Source organism: Oreochromis aureus, linkage group 3 (genome assembly GCF_013358895.1).
Source record: "Oreochromis aureus strain Israel breed Guangdong linkage group 3, ZZ_aureus, whole genome shotgun sequence".
In the NCBI taxonomy this organism is placed as follows: Eukaryota; Metazoa; Chordata; class Actinopteri; order Cichliformes; family Cichlidae; genus Oreochromis; species Oreochromis aureus.
Genome location: NC_052944.1, coordinates 21,801,622 through 21,818,712, shown reverse-complemented (window position 1 = coordinate 21,818,712; position 17,091 = coordinate 21,801,622). Strand labels below are relative to the sequence as shown.

The window sequence follows — 17,091 nt, the reverse complement described above, 5'->3', positions numbered from 1 at the left end:
AAATCATAAACATTTGAGTTCTTTGTCTAGTAAATCTTTTATGATACAGATTGGGTTCTTCTTATTCTGATGTGAAAGCCTCGAGCATTGCTGCATATCGTTGCTTTCAGCTGCCTGAGCCCTCTCTTCTTGCTACACTGATGTAAGCAAACGCCAGAGCAGTACACTGACGCTGCAGTTGTAGTCACATTCGATAGCTGATCTTTGTTTACTCTTGCTTCCTGGGTGAAAATGTTTAGCGAAGAATCGCTGCAATAGTATTTATCGGCCACTAGATGGCCCCCTGTACATCACAGAACTTATGGCTATGCAACAAATCTGAGATTTATATTTTTTGACCAGATTTTTATTTCATTTAGAGCTGCCCCAGATCACGCCTTAGTAAAGGTAAACACTGAAAGGTAAACACTCTTATTTCTGCCTACCTTATTTAATTAAACATACTACAAACTGTTTTATTCATTTCGATGCATTCTCAATCATCCAGGAAAGTAAATCTCCAAAAGTTGATTCTGTTCATCTGGACGTAGCGTTTTGTGGGAGAAACGTTTCGTCACTCATCCAAGTGACTTCTTCAGTCTCAGCTGACTGCAGGTTTCCCCAAACCTTATAAACAGTACATTTGCATAATGACTGAAACCAGCCCACTGAAGGGACAATGGGCTGGGAGGTCAGTTCCTTAATCTTATTTATGCAAATTCTCATGACCATTGATCAACAACCACTGATCAAAGCCCACTGATCAATGGCCATGAGTACCATTCACAGAGAGTTGGGGAATGGCTGCAATCACAGCATTGTAAGATAGCGAAAGATGTACCCTTAGGCCCCCTCCTCGATTCAGAGATGGTCTTTCCCTTTTCACGTAAATGGCCTCCTTGACTCCGCGCTCAAACCAGCGTTCCTCCCTGTCCAAGATGTGTACATCCTTGAAAGAGTGTCCACTGGCCTGTAGGTGTAAATAGACTGCAGAGTCCTGGCGTGACGAGGTAGCTCTTCTGTGTTGTGCCATCCGCTTCACCAGAGGTTGTTTAGTTTCCCCGATGTATAAATCCTGGCAATCCTCCTGGCACTTAACAGCATACACTATGTTACTCTGTTTGTGTCGGGGGAACTGATCCTTGGGGTGGACCAATTTTTGGCACAGTGTGTTTTGGGGTTTAAAAGCCACAGAGAGCTTTGCCAAAAGTCCAGCTGGGATAACCACATTTACTCAGGGCCTTCTTGATGTGGCTCGTTGATGACTTTAAAAACTAAGAGTTGGGTGCATGATGATTGCATAAAAAGCATTTGTTTGGCAGCAATCATTGGACTGACCAATACTTTGAAATATAGAAATCAGTGAAGATCTAAGAAGACGAGTTGTAGATTTACACAAGTTGATTCTTCATATAACAGGGCAAAATAAAGAAAGCGATTCTTCTCATGTAGATAGTTTCTTCTTTTATGAGCTACAGCTCTTACTGCTGTTACTGACAGTTTCTCAACTAGTGTGTGATCAACATCTCCATTTCTGAGTAAATATTAGGAGGTATTTCAGGGTTTAAATCATGGCCACTGGCATGTGATTTCTTGGTTAGCATCATCTGCCTGATTCCAAGTACAAATTTCGCAAGTTATGACATGTACGCAGATTGCAGATATCTTGCTTCCTCATTTTCATGTTGCCCATGTGCATGTTACGCAGATGCTACAGCAGACAGTTTCTCATCATATTGTGTATTAGAAACATTCAGATTACTATGGACAAGTTTATTGAGCTTTTACCCTCTTTGATAATTATTCCTTAAATTTTTGTGGCTTTTTTTTTGTTATCAATTCTGAACAAGTTAGTACATTTCAAACAGGCTAGGCATTTGGGATCAAACATTTTTTTAGAGATTCAGAATAGTTCCCTTTTTGAGGTTTGGGTTCTCTTTTTTTTGTTTTTCTCAGCGTCTTAAGATCCGCTTTTCCAAAACTCAAATTCAAAAGAAAAAGAAACATAAATAATAAAACAGAATATAATTTTTGTTTTTTTGTAGAGCAAGTCCAAGTGGAACTGATAAGGAGGATCGATAGGCAGGCAGACTAACAATTCCAAGGAAATGATCTACTGGTTCTAAATTCCCATCCCTACACAGGACTATTTATACACATCCAGTACCTCATTGCAACACCTGCCTTAATTCACATAAAAAAGCCACTTCTAAAGTATGTAAGCAGATACAAGCGACCATAATAATTTTTACTGCAGTAATGTGTTGCTCCTTTTATTATTGTTTTGGTGACGGGTTAAAGAGAAGCAAAAACAAAATGGTCTTCTCTGATAAATGAACCATTTATGATGCCATGGTAGAAGCAGCAGACAGAGAGGTCTTCACTGACACATGTGCTTTCATCGCAGTTAACCTTTAATGATATGATTTACGTTAGTTTTAATTCACTCAAAACTAGACGAAAACAATTCTATAAATTCTGGTGTTTGGGATTTCTCCCTCTCCCATTTTTACATCTCTCTTGATCTATAAAGGCCTGACTGGAGGACAGGAGACAGTTGCCATGGTGAAGTGGGAAGAGTGGTTTTCTTATTACAGAGAGAAGTTTGTGCCATACGGGGCGAAAGATAAACCAAGTGCAAACCGCGGCCAGCCCTCAACTATTTCGACCAATCACATTAATATTCTGTTTTTATGATGCATAATAGAACTGTTTACTTCCTGGGTGTGGTTGGTTTGTTTGTTTAGGTTTGCTAAATGAAGTAAGAGACACGGTGCTGTTAGTAACTCTAACCTTTAACTGTCTAATAAATTTTGAGAAATGTGTACTTTGAGTTTATGTTGTCTTCTCTCATAAAAAACCCCCCTGACAATACTTCAGATACTGTTATCTTCTGCCAATACATCAGCAGCCTTGTCCTTCCATACCAGAGAATAGAAACTGTTGTGTTGAGCTTCTTCTTTAATCACTTACATTTGGAGTCCACAAATAAAATCTACAAATGTGATGACTTGTTCCTCACGTTTCACTAGCTTTACACCAGATGTGTGCGCTGTGTGTACTCATTCCTGGAGCTGTCAGTAAAAATTGAACATGGTGACCTATTCTGAGTTTATTCTTACACGGTTACACCGTGCAACAGATTGCAACTACGTGAGATTTTATTAGTTTTATTGAGTTTTGGTCTCACCTTTTAATTCATTGTGGTACCCGTCCAACCCATGCAAGACATAAACTATTTATGTACTTTATTGTCTGGGCCCAAAACATAAAGAACCAGCTTTGACAGCACGACACTGCCTGTGAAATCAACTAAAGACCCAAGCTAGCTCGTTAGCAGCTAAAAATGGCATCTTGTTAATTTCATTAAACTGCCAACAACTGTCTCGTTTCTTCAGACTTTAATCATCTTCAATAAATTTCCTTACAAATGTGACACTATTTAAGGGGAACTAACAGCAATATTTATAACAGCAAGATTTATTGCCAGGAATCATTGTTATAATCAACCAAACACAAATTTCCTCATCTTCGTGTAAATATCCAGCAGCTCCATTTAAAAAAACAGACATCCCTCCAGCCATAACAGTAAATAAGTGAAATAAATTGTGGTAAAAATACGGATAAAATACATTTGAGCTAAGTCATCTTGTTTCCTTTCCCAGAAGAATTGGACTCCTGAGATGTCAAGAGAAAACCTGACTTAGTGACCAGTTTATAAAATACTACTTCATCTCTTGGACATTTACATTTTCTGGTTAATGGTGTAGTATTCAGTCCATAGGAATGCATTAATATGCAGGGTTTGTTCTTCTCCAATCTACATGTTACTATTATTATGATTATTATTATTGGCAGTCGTATTACATGTTGAAGTATCATTACTAAACCTCAGGTTGCCCTAGATGTGTCCATCAGAGTGTGAGTGTGAATGTGGGACAAGGTGCTATGGAATAGTAAAAAGCAGTGTGTGGATGTGTGTATGTAGTAAAGAAACACTCTAAGTGCTCAGAGTAGAAAAGCAATATATAGGTACCAGTCCAATTGGCTTTCAAATGTCAGTGTAAGTACTCTTAGACCTGCTGGTGACCAAATGTTTCAGTGTTTGGCTAAAGTACAGACTTCTGCACTTAAGTACAAATACTACTGTTAAAAAAAATACTCCAGTAAAAGTCGAACGACTGATTCAATTTCTTTACTCAAGTAAAAGTAAAAAAGTAGCTCTGAAATGTACTCAGAGTAAGAAAGTAAAAAGTATCCCTTTGGAGGAAGTTTCTATTTTGTGTGCAAAGCTAAGTGAACCTTGTGCTTTATTGCAACACCCCCCCCCAAAAAAAACACACACAAAAAAAAACACAGACTTTGGTACAGTCATGGCTTGTTATGCAACATCCTCTGCGAGTATATGAGCAGTCCTTACCTTTAAATCTACCTTCTCTTCTTCCTCTCTCTGTTTGTTAAGCTGATAGAAACGCTGCATTTAAAATGACCTGACACTTAAAAAAGGTCACTCCCTTTATGCTCGCTCTTCTTCAGTAGCGCAAGCTAGATGCTGAAGAACCACAGCTTACACACACCTGCAGTCGTTCCGGTGTTGTGCAAGAACAAACAACGACAAAAAACACAGTCCCACTTTTAACCCCAGACTTTGGCACAGTCACCTCTTTTTACGCAACATCCTCTGGTGATTCATAGAATAAGTCTTATTGCTGCTCATTGGTTAAGCAGTGTGTTTTAATTTCACAGCACTGAAGCAGGGGCTCAGTGAATTCCTAACCATTCGTCATAGCAATTACTGTGCGTCATTACAGTGATTGGTGTGGACTTCCCATCAGGCTCAGCCCTCCGCGGCTCATGGGCAAATGAAAAACATCTGGCAATCCAGTACAACTTAGATGTGTGCGTACTCTCGGCACCTCCCCTTCCTGTTATTGGTCTGTGCTTAAATGCTGGTGTTTCCTAACTTTTTCTCTTATTTTGAAAGCTCCGAGAACCAGAGAAGACAGAAGAAGGTAAGAAAAACATTTTACACTGATGAACAGCTTAAGACAATCAGAAATCTTTGTAAAATCTTGAATGTAATACATGGTAACATTTTTCTGAGGAAGTCAGAGACAATAAATCTGTGCATAAAAACAGTGTCAGCTCTTTTGTCATTTGTACAGCTGGTCCAAGGTATTTGTTGTGATTTATATGAACCAGGAATCATCCTGTTATACTTATAACATGGATCAAAACCAGTCTTTTACCTTTTTCATGTTGAATTTCTCTAACCAGATAACCACTACAGCATTTCAGTCTGTGTCTGTGTTTTCTTCAGCATGGTGGTTCCTACAGGCACGGCTGTCCACAAGCAGCCCACCCAGGTGGTGACAGTCGTCAGGACCGTTGAAAACTCTGGCCAATGGAGCACCGACCTCTGTGATTGCTGCTCTGATATGGAGAGCTGTAAGTAAACCCAGGAAACCCTACAAACAGCAGTGAGCGATCTCCTCAGACTTTGTTTGCAATAAGCTAACCGAGTGTTTAAAGTAAGTAAAAAGTCAAGAATAAATGATTATCTGAGACTACATGACAGCAATGATCATTTAGTAGCATTATGGAGTTTTTCATTATTTTACATTTTTCACCAGAAAAACAAGTTTTCGTAATTGGAGTGGAAATGTCGCAATACGTTGTGAGATGTGATGATTCATGTGCTGAGGTGTCTGTCTGTCTGTCTGTCTGTCTGTCTATAAAATAACTCTGTACCTGTTTCTCCCCAAAGGCTGCTGTGGCCTTTGCTGTTTCCCCTGCATGCAGTGTGATGCAGCCAATAAACATGGATGGTGCTGTGCAATGCCACTCCTGGACGTTTGTGGTGTGGTGTCCTGCTTACTCCGTGGGTCCATCAGAGAGCGCCACAACATCGAAGTAAGACTGGGTTAGAGATGGAGGACACTGTTGCAAACTACACAGTATCCTCTTTGTGCAAAACAGATGTGGTCACTAGAGGAAGTGCACTTTTATAACTTCTGCACTGACTTCATTTTTAAGCCCTGGAGGTTTCTGCTAGGAGAATAGAGTTGAATGTGTGTCTTTGTGATGTTGTTGTAAAATGAACTGAAGTAAAATCTAAATGTAAATTTTATGAGATTCATATAAAATGCACACAAATTGTGCTTTGTGCAGATCCGTCTCACTCGCCCTCACCTCTCAAATAGCTCCCAGATGTCTCCGTGTCCTTATTATTTGTTTATAAGTAACCATATCATGCAGTGCCATCATAAAAGTGACCTGGATAAATCTTGTGGTATTTTGCAATCTGTAGAAGTTATAAAGGAGTAGCTTGACTTGAGAAAGAGGAAGTGTAAAGTTCTTCAAATCTGAAATCTCTTGCCCTCATCATGGGAAAAAAAGCTGCGGCTGCTTGTTTTGACAAACTCTCAGATATTTGGTTACCCAGCTCTACACAGGGACACAGCTGCCGGATGAGGGGATGACAACACCCCACTAAACTTTTATGGCTGAGGGGGTAACAACAGTAACTCCTGCTGCTTCATCCTCTGTCTATCTGCTTCTTCTTCTCCATCCTGCAGGGCTCGTTCACTGATGACTGCTGTAAAGTGTGCTTTTGTTACCCATGTGTTTGGGGCCAGATGCATCGTGAGCTGAAGATCAGGGAAAACAAGTAGCCCGCCACCTCGACTGTGATCAGCACGCAAGTCGTCTGTGGATACGATGCAAACATTTTGGCTGTGTGATGAGAGGCTATGACTTTTTCAGGCCAATAAAATCCTTTAATTTTATACATCATGTGTGAGATTAATTGTCCTCTTCTGCAGAGCTGAGTTTAACCATTGTTCAGATATAAATTAGTCAAATTCACTAATTGTGAACTTTGATAGGATAGTGAGAAGGGTTTTGTAAGGTCACACTGTCCACTCACATAACTTTTCACAGTATTATAATATATGCAAATGAAATAATTGTGTATGATGGTGGAACCTGGCAGGGTGACGCTGATCCTTGACAACAAGGAAACAGACCACAGACACATAGACGTTTGAATGTCAGTAAGTGCATCTCTCACCAACATGAACATTGATCATAATGAAAAAGACCAGCATGGTGCACCCTGAAGAAAGCCAGACACCATGTGCTTTTACAACTGACAGCTGCAGATGTGTGCAAAGAACTCTACTCTGCTCAGTGTGGGGAACATTAATGTGACTCAAAGCGTCTGTTATGTGTATCTGCTCTCCAAGTAGGTTAAACAACATTAGCCAACATCAGAGTTAATAAGCTAATTTTAGCTCTGTGAGGCACTGGTCTGCTGCCATGGAGTTTCTAGACAAAAAGCTGACGTACTTTATTGTCATAGTTGATAAAGTTTCTTCATCAAGCTTTAACATTTACAGAACAGTTCAAGATCCAGATGAGAGCAAGTCAAATGGACATTAGGCTACGTTCACACTGCAGGCGAAAGCGCCTCAAATCCGATTTTTTTGAAGCCATACCATATCTGATCATGGTATGGCAGTGTGAACGGCACAAATCCGATATTTTCAAATCCGATCTGAGTCACTTTCGTATGTGGTCCTGAATCCGATACATATCCGATGTTTTAGAAAGCAACTGCTGTTTGAACGGTCATGTAGCATTAAATCCGTCTTTTACGTCACTGACACAAGACAGACGCCAATTATCAGCGCCGGAGAAGACATCGCGAACGGTTCCTGGCCATCCAATGTAGATGTTAGTGAAACTGTTGGGAAGACAACGTGAACATTTTATTTGTACTGTATAATCTGCAGATTCTGACAGAAATCTGCAACTACCCTTTGAAGCACCGCTCCTCTCTAAAACAGCAATAAGGATAATTTTTAGGTTATTTACATTATTATGTAAATAACAAAATAACTTAAAGCTAAAATTATTATGTTATTTACATTATTATGTAAATAACAAAAACCTTAAAGCTAAAATTGGGAAACGTAAAGTCCGAAGTCTTTATATTAAGGGCCATCAGTCAAACAATACTGTTTGGTCTGGGTTTAAACAGATCGCGTTGTGTGTGACGTCTTCTTTTGTGCATGCGGGCCGCTTTGAGCGTTCACACTAGAGCGCGTTTGCTGTCGCATTTTATTTGTAGTGTGAACAAGCAGACAAAAAAATCGGATTTGATCAAAAAATCGGAATTGAGCATTAAGACCTGCAGTATGAACGTAGCCATTATTTGTCAAAGGCCAGCAGCAGCAGACATATTCAAATTGATAATTGTCATGAACTTTTTGGGTTGTAAATTCTGTTTCACTTTTACTTAGACTGAGAGAGGAGGACATTAACATTAACACATCAACATGTGTTTCTTGTCCAGGTGTGTGTAGTGGCAGAAGGATTTTAATGCCTACACTGAATAATGCTTCTTTAATTGCTTGATAGTTTAGTGGATTGTAACAAGCTCAGCTACACTCCTCAACTCTGTGTGGTGCTGTAAATAATGGATGAAGGTTTGTTTGTCTTTTAGTGTCTATTAATGTCTGGATAAGAACAGATTATGTACAGAACAGCACATTACTGTAGCAGGGAAGCTCCAGAGCTACCCTAGCCAGTGCTCAGTGCTATTATGTCACTGTTTTAACACTCCCAGCTTCAACAATCCACTTAAACGCTTCTTATTAACAGTTAAATAATTCACAGTGATCACAGTGGCCACACAGATGTTCATATCCAATAATCGTACACAGTGCTGTGCTCTACAACCCACCTGGTGCTCATCTCTCAGTGCATTTATCCACTGCCTCTGAGAGAGGGTGCCATTGTTCTTCCACAGATGAACATTGTGGTTATTATGGCAAGCAGGATTACACACAACATAAACACAGTTACACCTCCATGTGGTTAAGAGACTGAAACAATGTTAAGCATGTTTCTCCTTTTATCTGCTTTATTACAAATAGTTCAGCTTTCTTAGGAAAGTTCTGATCAATGTGATCGAGCTTCTGCATCAGGCGGGATAATTACTGTTACCACCTTAAAACCGGTGTATTTTACTCAACTCGCACTACTTAGGTTGCTTTTCAAAGTAAAATTGCAATAACTACACCTTTAAATTCAGGTTTATGAAGGTGAAAAAGTTTGTTTTCAACAAGAACGCTTGTAATAACGGGGCAATGTATGCATGACATTATGATTGGGGGATGACATCCTATAAAAGCTTGACGCCTGAATGAATCACGTCAGTTCACCATAAAATAAATGAAACAGAATTTACATGTAAATTCTTGTGATTGTCTTACAATATATTTAAAACAGGCTTTGTGGTAATAATAGTCTGTGTGATTCAGTTCAGTTTTATTTATATAGGGCCAATTCACAACAGCAGTTGTCTCAAGGCTCTATGTGGATAGAAACCTTCTGTTCTTCACTAACTGATTTTTTTTACATTGTAAGAAGCGGTCTGAGTAACTGGACTTCTATTATTCCCAGTAACAACATTAACATCTGTCCACTGGTCTTTTACAGTGTTTCTCAGTTGTTCAGTATCATTAGGCATCATTAGTTGGCTCAGATGAACATGTATAGTTAATTTTGTGTTTTTCTGTCCTTTCCGACTTTGAGAAATTAATTTATCCCTTCGTTTCATCCAGGCTTGATTATTTCCTTCATATTGGAGTCAGTCAGGCTCTTGCTTTGCTCCCTCATCTGTAGTAATCATTCAGAGTGCAGCAGCTCTACTCCTGACAGGGACACGCAAGCAAGACCATATTTCCCCTGTTTTTCGTTACTCTTCACTCTTTTTCAATTCAATTTTAGAGCCAAATCACAACAACAGTCGCCTCAAGGAGCTTCATATTGTAAGGCAGACCCTACAATAATACATACAGAGAAAATATCAACATTTATATGACTCCCTATAAGGAAGCACTTTGGCGAAGTAGGATGGAAAAACTCCCTTTTAATAGGAAGAAACCTCCAGCACAGCCAGGCTCAGGGAGGGGCGGGGCCATCTGCTGCGACTGGTTGGGGTGAGGGGAGGAACACATGTCACGGCTTGCGGGATGAGTCGTGTAGAATTTAATGAGGACCCATGATGCTGGCAGCTGAGATGCAGGGGAGTTTTATTGAGAAGGTGGAGATGCAAACAGAAATGGCGAAGGTGTGGAGGAAGCTAAGCTGGAAAAAACTAAGAAAGCAAACCTGAAATGTTAACTGGAGACCCAGGCAGAAAGACAAAGGAACACGCAGGGATATACACAGGTGGACGGAGGGAAATAACGCAGACAAACCAGCAACTAACAGAGGCAGACATAAGGCTTAAATACACAAAGGGATGACGAGGGAATGAGACACAGAAGGAGGGCACCGCTGGGAGTAATCAGACATGGCGGGACAGGGGAAACGTAACCTGAACACACTGACATCAGACACGGACCTTCAAAGTAAAACAGGAAACTCACACACGCAAAGACACAGACTCAGACCTGACTACACTAGAGGGGATACACAGAACCAAAACGTAAGAATAAACAAAGATACATCAAGAAATCAAAGATTAACAACACAGAACAGAAAACACTGGGTCACAGACCCAGGACCGTGACAATACAGGACAAAAGACACGCTGTGGAAGACAGCCAGAGATTAATATTAAGTAATGATTCAATGCAGAGAGGTCTATTAAAGATAGATAAAGTTGGGTGTCATCGGCATAGCAGTGGAAATGTGTGCTGCCTTCTTCTTCTTCATCCTGGCGTTGTTCCCGCTGGCGCAGGGTCCGCTCTTCGGCAAAGGTTTCTCCATTTGGTTCTGTCCAAGGCGTCCTCGGGTGATGCGCTGACGGTCTTAATGATACTGTCTAAAAGAGGCATATTTACGCTGGCTTCCAGTACTAGAATTTAGAATTTTAAAATTTTGAAGTCACTAAATGGATTAGTACCCTCTAAGAGTAAAATAGGTCTTTAAGGTCATCTGATCAGATGTTTCTGGTTGTTCAGGAAAACAGAAGTATAGAGGAGACCAGGCCTTTCCTGTAGTTGCACCTAAACTTTGGACCAGTCTGCCCCTCGAAGTAGGACCTCACCAACACTCGACATCTTTAAAACCCACTTAAAGACACATCTTTACTCTCTAGCATTTAAATATGAGTTTTATTGTTTCTTGTTTGTCCTTTTTTCTCTGTGTTTGTTTTATTCCTTTAGGCTGAACACCACTTTAATCAACTCTTATTGTTTTTAAATAAATTGACTTGGCAAGTTGATTTGAAAACACCTAAGTGTGCAGAGATTTCGGTGTATGTGTGTGTGTGTGTGTGTGTGTGTGTGTATGTGTAGTAGCAGCTGCTATTGGTTTATATGAGTACCATGTCATGTGACCAAACATTTGATGATTGTTTTAAAAACGCTAAACTTAAATTTTATTAAGGGTCACACACACCAACCATAACATGCCAGCTGATGTGAACCTGATCAAATGTCGTGGTTTTGAAAACACAGAAGCTCTTTTTGCCGTTACATGACGTTACTTACAAGTTTAGACTTGAGAGTGTGGGCAGGCTGGGGCTGGTTCTGTTTTTAGTTTATGCTTAGTATACTGGAGGCGGAGCTGTGGGGGCTGAGGTTTGTTCCACTCAGCTGTACTTCCTGAGGCAGTTGAAGAAATTCAACCTGTCAACACGGACGATGATGCAATTCTACACTGCAATCATCGAGTCCATCCTCACCTCCTCCATCACCGTGTGGTACGCTGGAGCCACCATCAGGGACAAACAGAGACTGCAGCGTGTTGTGCGCTCTGCTGAGAAGGTGATTGGCTGCAGACTCCCATCTCTGCAAGACTTGTACACCTCCGGGACACTGGGGCGTGCAGCTCGGATCACAGCTGACCCTTCTCACCCTGGACACAGTCTGTTTGACCTCCTCCCCTCAGGCAGGAGGCTCCGGTCCATTCGCACCAGAACCTCTCGCCATAAGAACAGTTTCTTCCCCTCTGCTCTTGGACTCATGAACAATAACCATATGACTGTTCGCACCACTAACACATAACCCTACACTGTGTTCAGTGCATCATTCCATTTTTGCACTGATCACCACCTGCATCCATGTATATATCTATCTACTTAGCACTTTTAATTCTTGTTTTTATGTTTATTTGAGCATGTCTGACAGAATGTTTTGCACTAAGTACCGCAGCAATTTCCTAATGTTGTAAACCTGCTCAACATTTGCAATAAAACCCTTTCTGATTCTGATTCTGTGTTTGAAATTAGTTTGATGTTTAGAGGCTCACAGCGACAGAACTGCTTTAAAGCAAATGTAACAAGCCTTTTTACAAAATGTAAGGAGTGGAAAGTACAGATATTTGTAGTAAAAAGTAATCACTAAAAAAACCCTACTCAAGTACAGTACAGATACCTGAAGTACAGTAATGAAGTATTTGTATTTCGTTATTTCCCACCTCCGGTGTCAAGTGTGTTTGGATTGACAGCAGAAGTACTGATGGATTCATAGAATAAGTCTTGTTGCTGCTCATTGGTTAAGCAGTGTGTTTTCCTTTCACAGCACTGAAGCAGGGGCTCAGTGAATTCCTAACCATTAATCATAGCAGTTACTGGGAGTCATTACAGTGATTGGTGTGGACTTCCCATCAGGCTCAGCCCTCCGCGGCTCATGAGCAAATGAAAAACATCTGGCAATCCAGTACAACTTAGATGTGTGCGTACTCTCGGCACCTCCCCTTCCTGTTATTGGTCTGTGCTTAAATGCTGGTGTTTCCTAACTTTTTCTCTTATTTTGAAAGCTCAGAGAACCAGAGAAGACAGAAGAAGGTAAGAAAAACATTTTACACTGATGAACAGCTTAAGAGAATCAGAAATCTTTGTAAAATCTTGAATGTAATACATGGTAACATTTTTCTGAGGAAGTCAGAGACAATAAATCTGTGCATGAAATCAGTGTCAGCTCTTTTGTCTGGGCCGTACATAAATCATTTGTACAGCTGGTCCAAGGTATTTGTTGTGATTTATATGAACCAGGAATCATCCTGTTATACTTATAACATGGATCAAAACCAGTCTTTTACCTTTTTCATGTTGAATTTCTCTAACCAGATAACCACTACAGCATTTCAGTCTGTGTCTGTGTTTTCTTCAGCATGGTGGTTCCTACAGGCACGGCTGTCCACAAGCAGCCCACCCAGGTGGTGACAGTCGTCAGGACCGTTGAAAACTCTGGCCAATGGAGCACCGACCTCTGTGATTGCTGCTCTGATATGGAGAGCTGTAAGTAAACCCAGGAAACCCTACAAACAGCAGTGAGCGATCTCCTCAGACTTTGTTTGCAATAAGCTAACAGAGTGTTTAAAGTCAGTAGAAAATCAAGAATAAATGATTATCTGAGACTACATGACAGCAATGATCATTTAGTAGCATTATGGAGTTTTTCATTATTTTACATTTTTCACCAGAAAAACAAGTTTTCGTAATTGGAGTGGAAATGTCGCAATACGTTGTGAGATGTGATGATTCATGTGCTGAGGTGTCTGTCTGTCTGTCTGTCTGTCTATAAAATAACTCTGTACCTGTTTCTCCCCAAAGGCTGCTGTGGCCTTTGCTGTTTTCCCTGCATGCAGTGTGATGCAGCCAATAAACATGGATGGTGCTGTGCAGTGCCACTCCTGGATGTTTGTGGTGTGGTGTCCTGCTTACTCCGTGGGTCCATCAGAGAGCGCCACAACATCGAAGTAAGACTGGGTTAGAGATGGAGGACACTGTTACAAACTACATTTAAAAGATAGATGTGGTCACTAGAGGAAGTGCAGTTTTATAACTTCTGCACTGACTTCATTTTTAAGCCCTGGAGGTTTCTGCTAGGAGAATAGAGTTGAATGTGTGTCTTTGTGATGTGGTTGTAAAATGAACTGACGTAAAATCTAAATGTAGATTTAATGAGATTCATATAAAATGCACACAAATTGTGCTTTGTGCAGACCCTTCTCACTCACCCTCACCTCTCAAATAGCTCCCAGATGTCTCCGTGTCCTCATTATTTGTTTATTAGTAACCATATCATGCAGTGCCATCATAAAAGTGACCTGGATAAAACTTGTGGTATTTTGCAATCTGTAGAAGTTATAAAGGAGTAGCTTGACTTGAGAAAGAGGAAGTGTAAAGTTCTTCAAATCTGAAATCTCTTGCCCTCATCATGGGAAAAAAAGCTGCGGCTGCTTGTTTTGACAAACTCTCATATATTTGTTTACCCAACTCTACACAGGGACACAGCTGCCGGATGAGGGGATGACAACACCCCACTAAACTTTTATGTCTGAGGGGTAACAACAGTAACTCCTGCTGCTTCATCCTCTGTCTATCTGCTTCTTCTTCTCCATCCTGCAGGGCTCGTTCACTGATGACTGCTGTAAAGTGTGCTTTTGTTACCCATGTGTTTGGGGCCAGATGCATCGAGAGCTGAAGATCAGGGAAAACAAGTAGCCCGCCACCTCGACTGTGATCAGCATGCAAGTCGTCTGTGGATACGATGCAAACATTTTGGCTGTGTGATGAGAGGCTATGTCACTGCTGAAGCAAAATGCTTTAAATTTGTTGTCATATAATTAGTTGAACGCCTATGTGACTTTTTCAGGCCAATAAAATCCTTTAATTTTATACAACATGTGTGAGATTAATTGTCCTCTTCTGCAAAACAGAGTTTAACCATTGTTCAGATATAAACTAGTCAAATTCACAAATTGTGAACTTTGATAGGATAGTGAGAAGGGTTTTGTAAGGTCACACTGTCCACTCACATAACTTTTCACAGTATTATAATATATGAAAATGAAATAATTGTGTATGATGGTGGAACCTGGCAGGGTGACGCTGATTCTTAACAACAAGGAAACAGACCACAGACGTTTGAATGTCAGTAAGTGCATCTCTCACCAACATGAACATTGATCATAATGAAAAAGACCAGCATGGTGCACCCTGAAGAAAGCCAGACACCATGTGCTTTTACAAATGACAGCTGCAGATGTGTGCAAAGAACTCTACTCTGCTCAGTGTGGGGAACATTAATATGACTCAAAGCGTCTGTTATGTGTATCTGCTCTCCAAGTAGGTTAAACAACATTAGCCAACATCAGAGTTAATAAGCTAATTTTAGCTCTGTGAGGCACTGGTCTGCTGCCATGTAGTTTCTAGACAAAAAGCTGACGTACTTTATTGTCATAGTTGATAAAGTTTCTTCATCAAGCTTTAACATTTACAGAACAGCTCAAGATCCAGATGAGAGCAAGTCAAATGGACATTATTTGTCAAAGGCCAGCAGCAGCAGCCATATTCAAATTGATAATTGTCATGAACTTTTTGGGTTGTAAATTCTGTTTCACTTTTACTTAGGCTGAGAGAGGAGGACATTAACATTAACACATCAACATGTGTTTCTTGTCCAGGTGTGTGTAGTGGCAGAAGGATTTTAATGCCTACAATGAATAATGCTTCTTTAATTGCTTGATAGTTTGGTCGATTGTAACAAGCTCAGCTACACTCCTCAACTCTGTGTGGTGCTGTAAATAATGAATGAAGGTTTGTTTGTCTTTTAGTGGTACCTATTAATGTCTGGATAAGAACAGATTATGTACAGAACAGCACATTAGAATAGAATAGAATTCAACTTTATTGTCATTGCATATGTTACAGGTACAGGGCAACGAAATGCAGTTTGCACCCATCCAGAAGTGCTTTAGCCGTGATATAGATATATTACAATATATTATATTACTAATAATATATTACTGTAGCAGAGAAGCTCCAGAGCTACCCTAACCAGTGCTCAGTGCTATTATGTCACTGTTTTAACACTCCCAGCTTCAACAATCCACTTAAACGCTTCTTATTAACAGTTAAATAATTCACAGTGATCACAGTCAAGGTCAAGGTCAAGGTGAAGTTTATTTATATAGCACATTTCAAACAGCCGATGCTGCACAAAGTTCTTAACAATATAAAAATGGGATTGAAAAGCAACAATGTAATACAATAATAACAATATAAAACAATAATAGGATAATAAAAGAATTAAAACAATAACTAAAACTATTTCATATAAGACCAAAATGCTTGGGTCATAGTGTGTTAAAAGCCAGGGCATAAAAATGTGTCTTTAGTAATGATTTAAATTGCTCAAGTGTTTGTGCAGATCTAATATTTAGGGGGAGACTATTCCAAAGGCTGGGACCTGCCACAGAGAAGGATGTATCACCACGAGATTTGAGATAAGTCCGTGGGATGGACAGCATTAATTTTGAGCTAGACCTCATGGTTTTTCCTGGAGCATAAGCAGAGAGGAGCTCAGACAGGTAAGGAGGGGCTCGGGCATTAAGTGACTTAAAAACAAAGAGTAAAAGTTTAAATTGGATCCTGTAGGAGACAGGAAGCCAGTGTAAAGAAGCTAAAACTGGGGTTATATGATCTCTCCGTTTGGTACCAGTTAGCAGGCGAGCAGCTGCATTTTGAACCATCTGAAGACAATGGATGGAGGCCTGATCTAGACCATAATACAATGAATTGCAGTAGTCCAATCTGCAAGTAAGGAAAAGGTGAATAACACACTCAAAGACGTTAGCTGGGAGGTATGGCTTTACCTTGGCTAGCTGTCTTAACTGAAAGAAGCAGGACTGAACTACTGCACTCACCTGCTTATTCAATTTAAAAGAACCATCAATGTAGACACTGAGGTTTTTTACATTTGTTTTACAATAGGAGGAAAGGGGGCCCAGAGTGCTATCGATATGATTAAAGTTGCCAAAAATGACAACCTCAGTTTTATTTTCATTTAGCTTTAAAAAATTTAATGACAACCACTGTTTGACATCGTCAAGGCAGCGTAATAAGAGCTGGGGATGGTCTGACCCTGCTTTTAAAGGTAGATAAATCTGCAAATCATCAGCAAAACAGTGAAATGAAATGCTGTACCGTGAGAAGATGGAGCCCAATGGCAACAAATAGAGTGCGAACAGGGCAGGACCCAAAATAGAGCCTTGAGGTACACCGCATTTGTTAAGAGATTTTTACATTTACTTACTCTGATAACCTTTATTTTGCTTAAGTATAATTTCTTGTGAGAACATGAT

At 40.1% G+C, this 17,091-nt stretch overlaps 2 protein-coding genes across 2 annotated transcripts; both read left to right on the top strand.

Moving 5' to 3' along the window:
* Positions 1–4,859: 4,859 nt before the first annotated feature.
* On the top strand, positions 4,860–6,769 carry LOC120437058 (cornifelin homolog B-like). The gene is made up of 5 exons (XM_039607784.1): positions 4,860–4,878; positions 4,964–4,991; positions 5,300–5,427; positions 5,747–5,892; positions 6,558–6,769. Exons 1-5 carry the CDS (start codon positions 4,875–4,877, stop codon positions 6,651–6,653), a joined length of 402 nt encoding a protein of 133 aa, XP_039463718.1. The 5' UTR covers positions 4,860–4,874; the 3' UTR covers positions 6,654–6,769.
* A 5,868-nt stretch (positions 6,770–12,637) lies between these two features.
* LOC120437462 (cornifelin-like) lies at positions 12,638–14,628 on the top strand. The gene is made up of 4 exons (XM_039608051.1): positions 12,638–12,787; positions 13,113–13,240; positions 13,556–13,701; positions 14,354–14,628. Exons 2-4 carry the CDS (start codon positions 13,114–13,116, stop codon positions 14,447–14,449), a joined length of 369 nt encoding a protein of 122 aa, XP_039463985.1. The 5' UTR covers positions 12,638–12,787; position 13,113; the 3' UTR covers positions 14,450–14,628.
* Positions 14,629–17,091: the final 2,463 nt, after the last annotated feature.

Coding starts and splice junctions, on each gene's coding strand:
- LOC120437058 (XM_039607784.1), top strand. Junction 5,428..5,746: donor CTGCTCTGATATGGAGAGCT/GTAAGTAAACCC, acceptor TTCTCCCCAAAG/GCTGCTGTGGCCTTTGCTGT. Junction 5,893..6,557: donor GAGAGCGCCACAACATCGAA/GTAAGACTGGGT, acceptor TCCATCCTGCAG/GGCTCGTTCACTGATGACTG.
- LOC120437462 (XM_039608051.1), top strand. CDS start 13,114: ATGGTGGTTCCTACAGGCACGGCTGTCCACAAGCAGCCCACCCAGGTG. Junction 13,241..13,555: donor CTGCTCTGATATGGAGAGCT/GTAAGTAAACCC, acceptor TTCTCCCCAAAG/GCTGCTGTGGCCTTTGCTGT. Junction 13,702..14,353: donor GAGAGCGCCACAACATCGAA/GTAAGACTGGGT, acceptor TCCATCCTGCAG/GGCTCGTTCACTGATGACTG.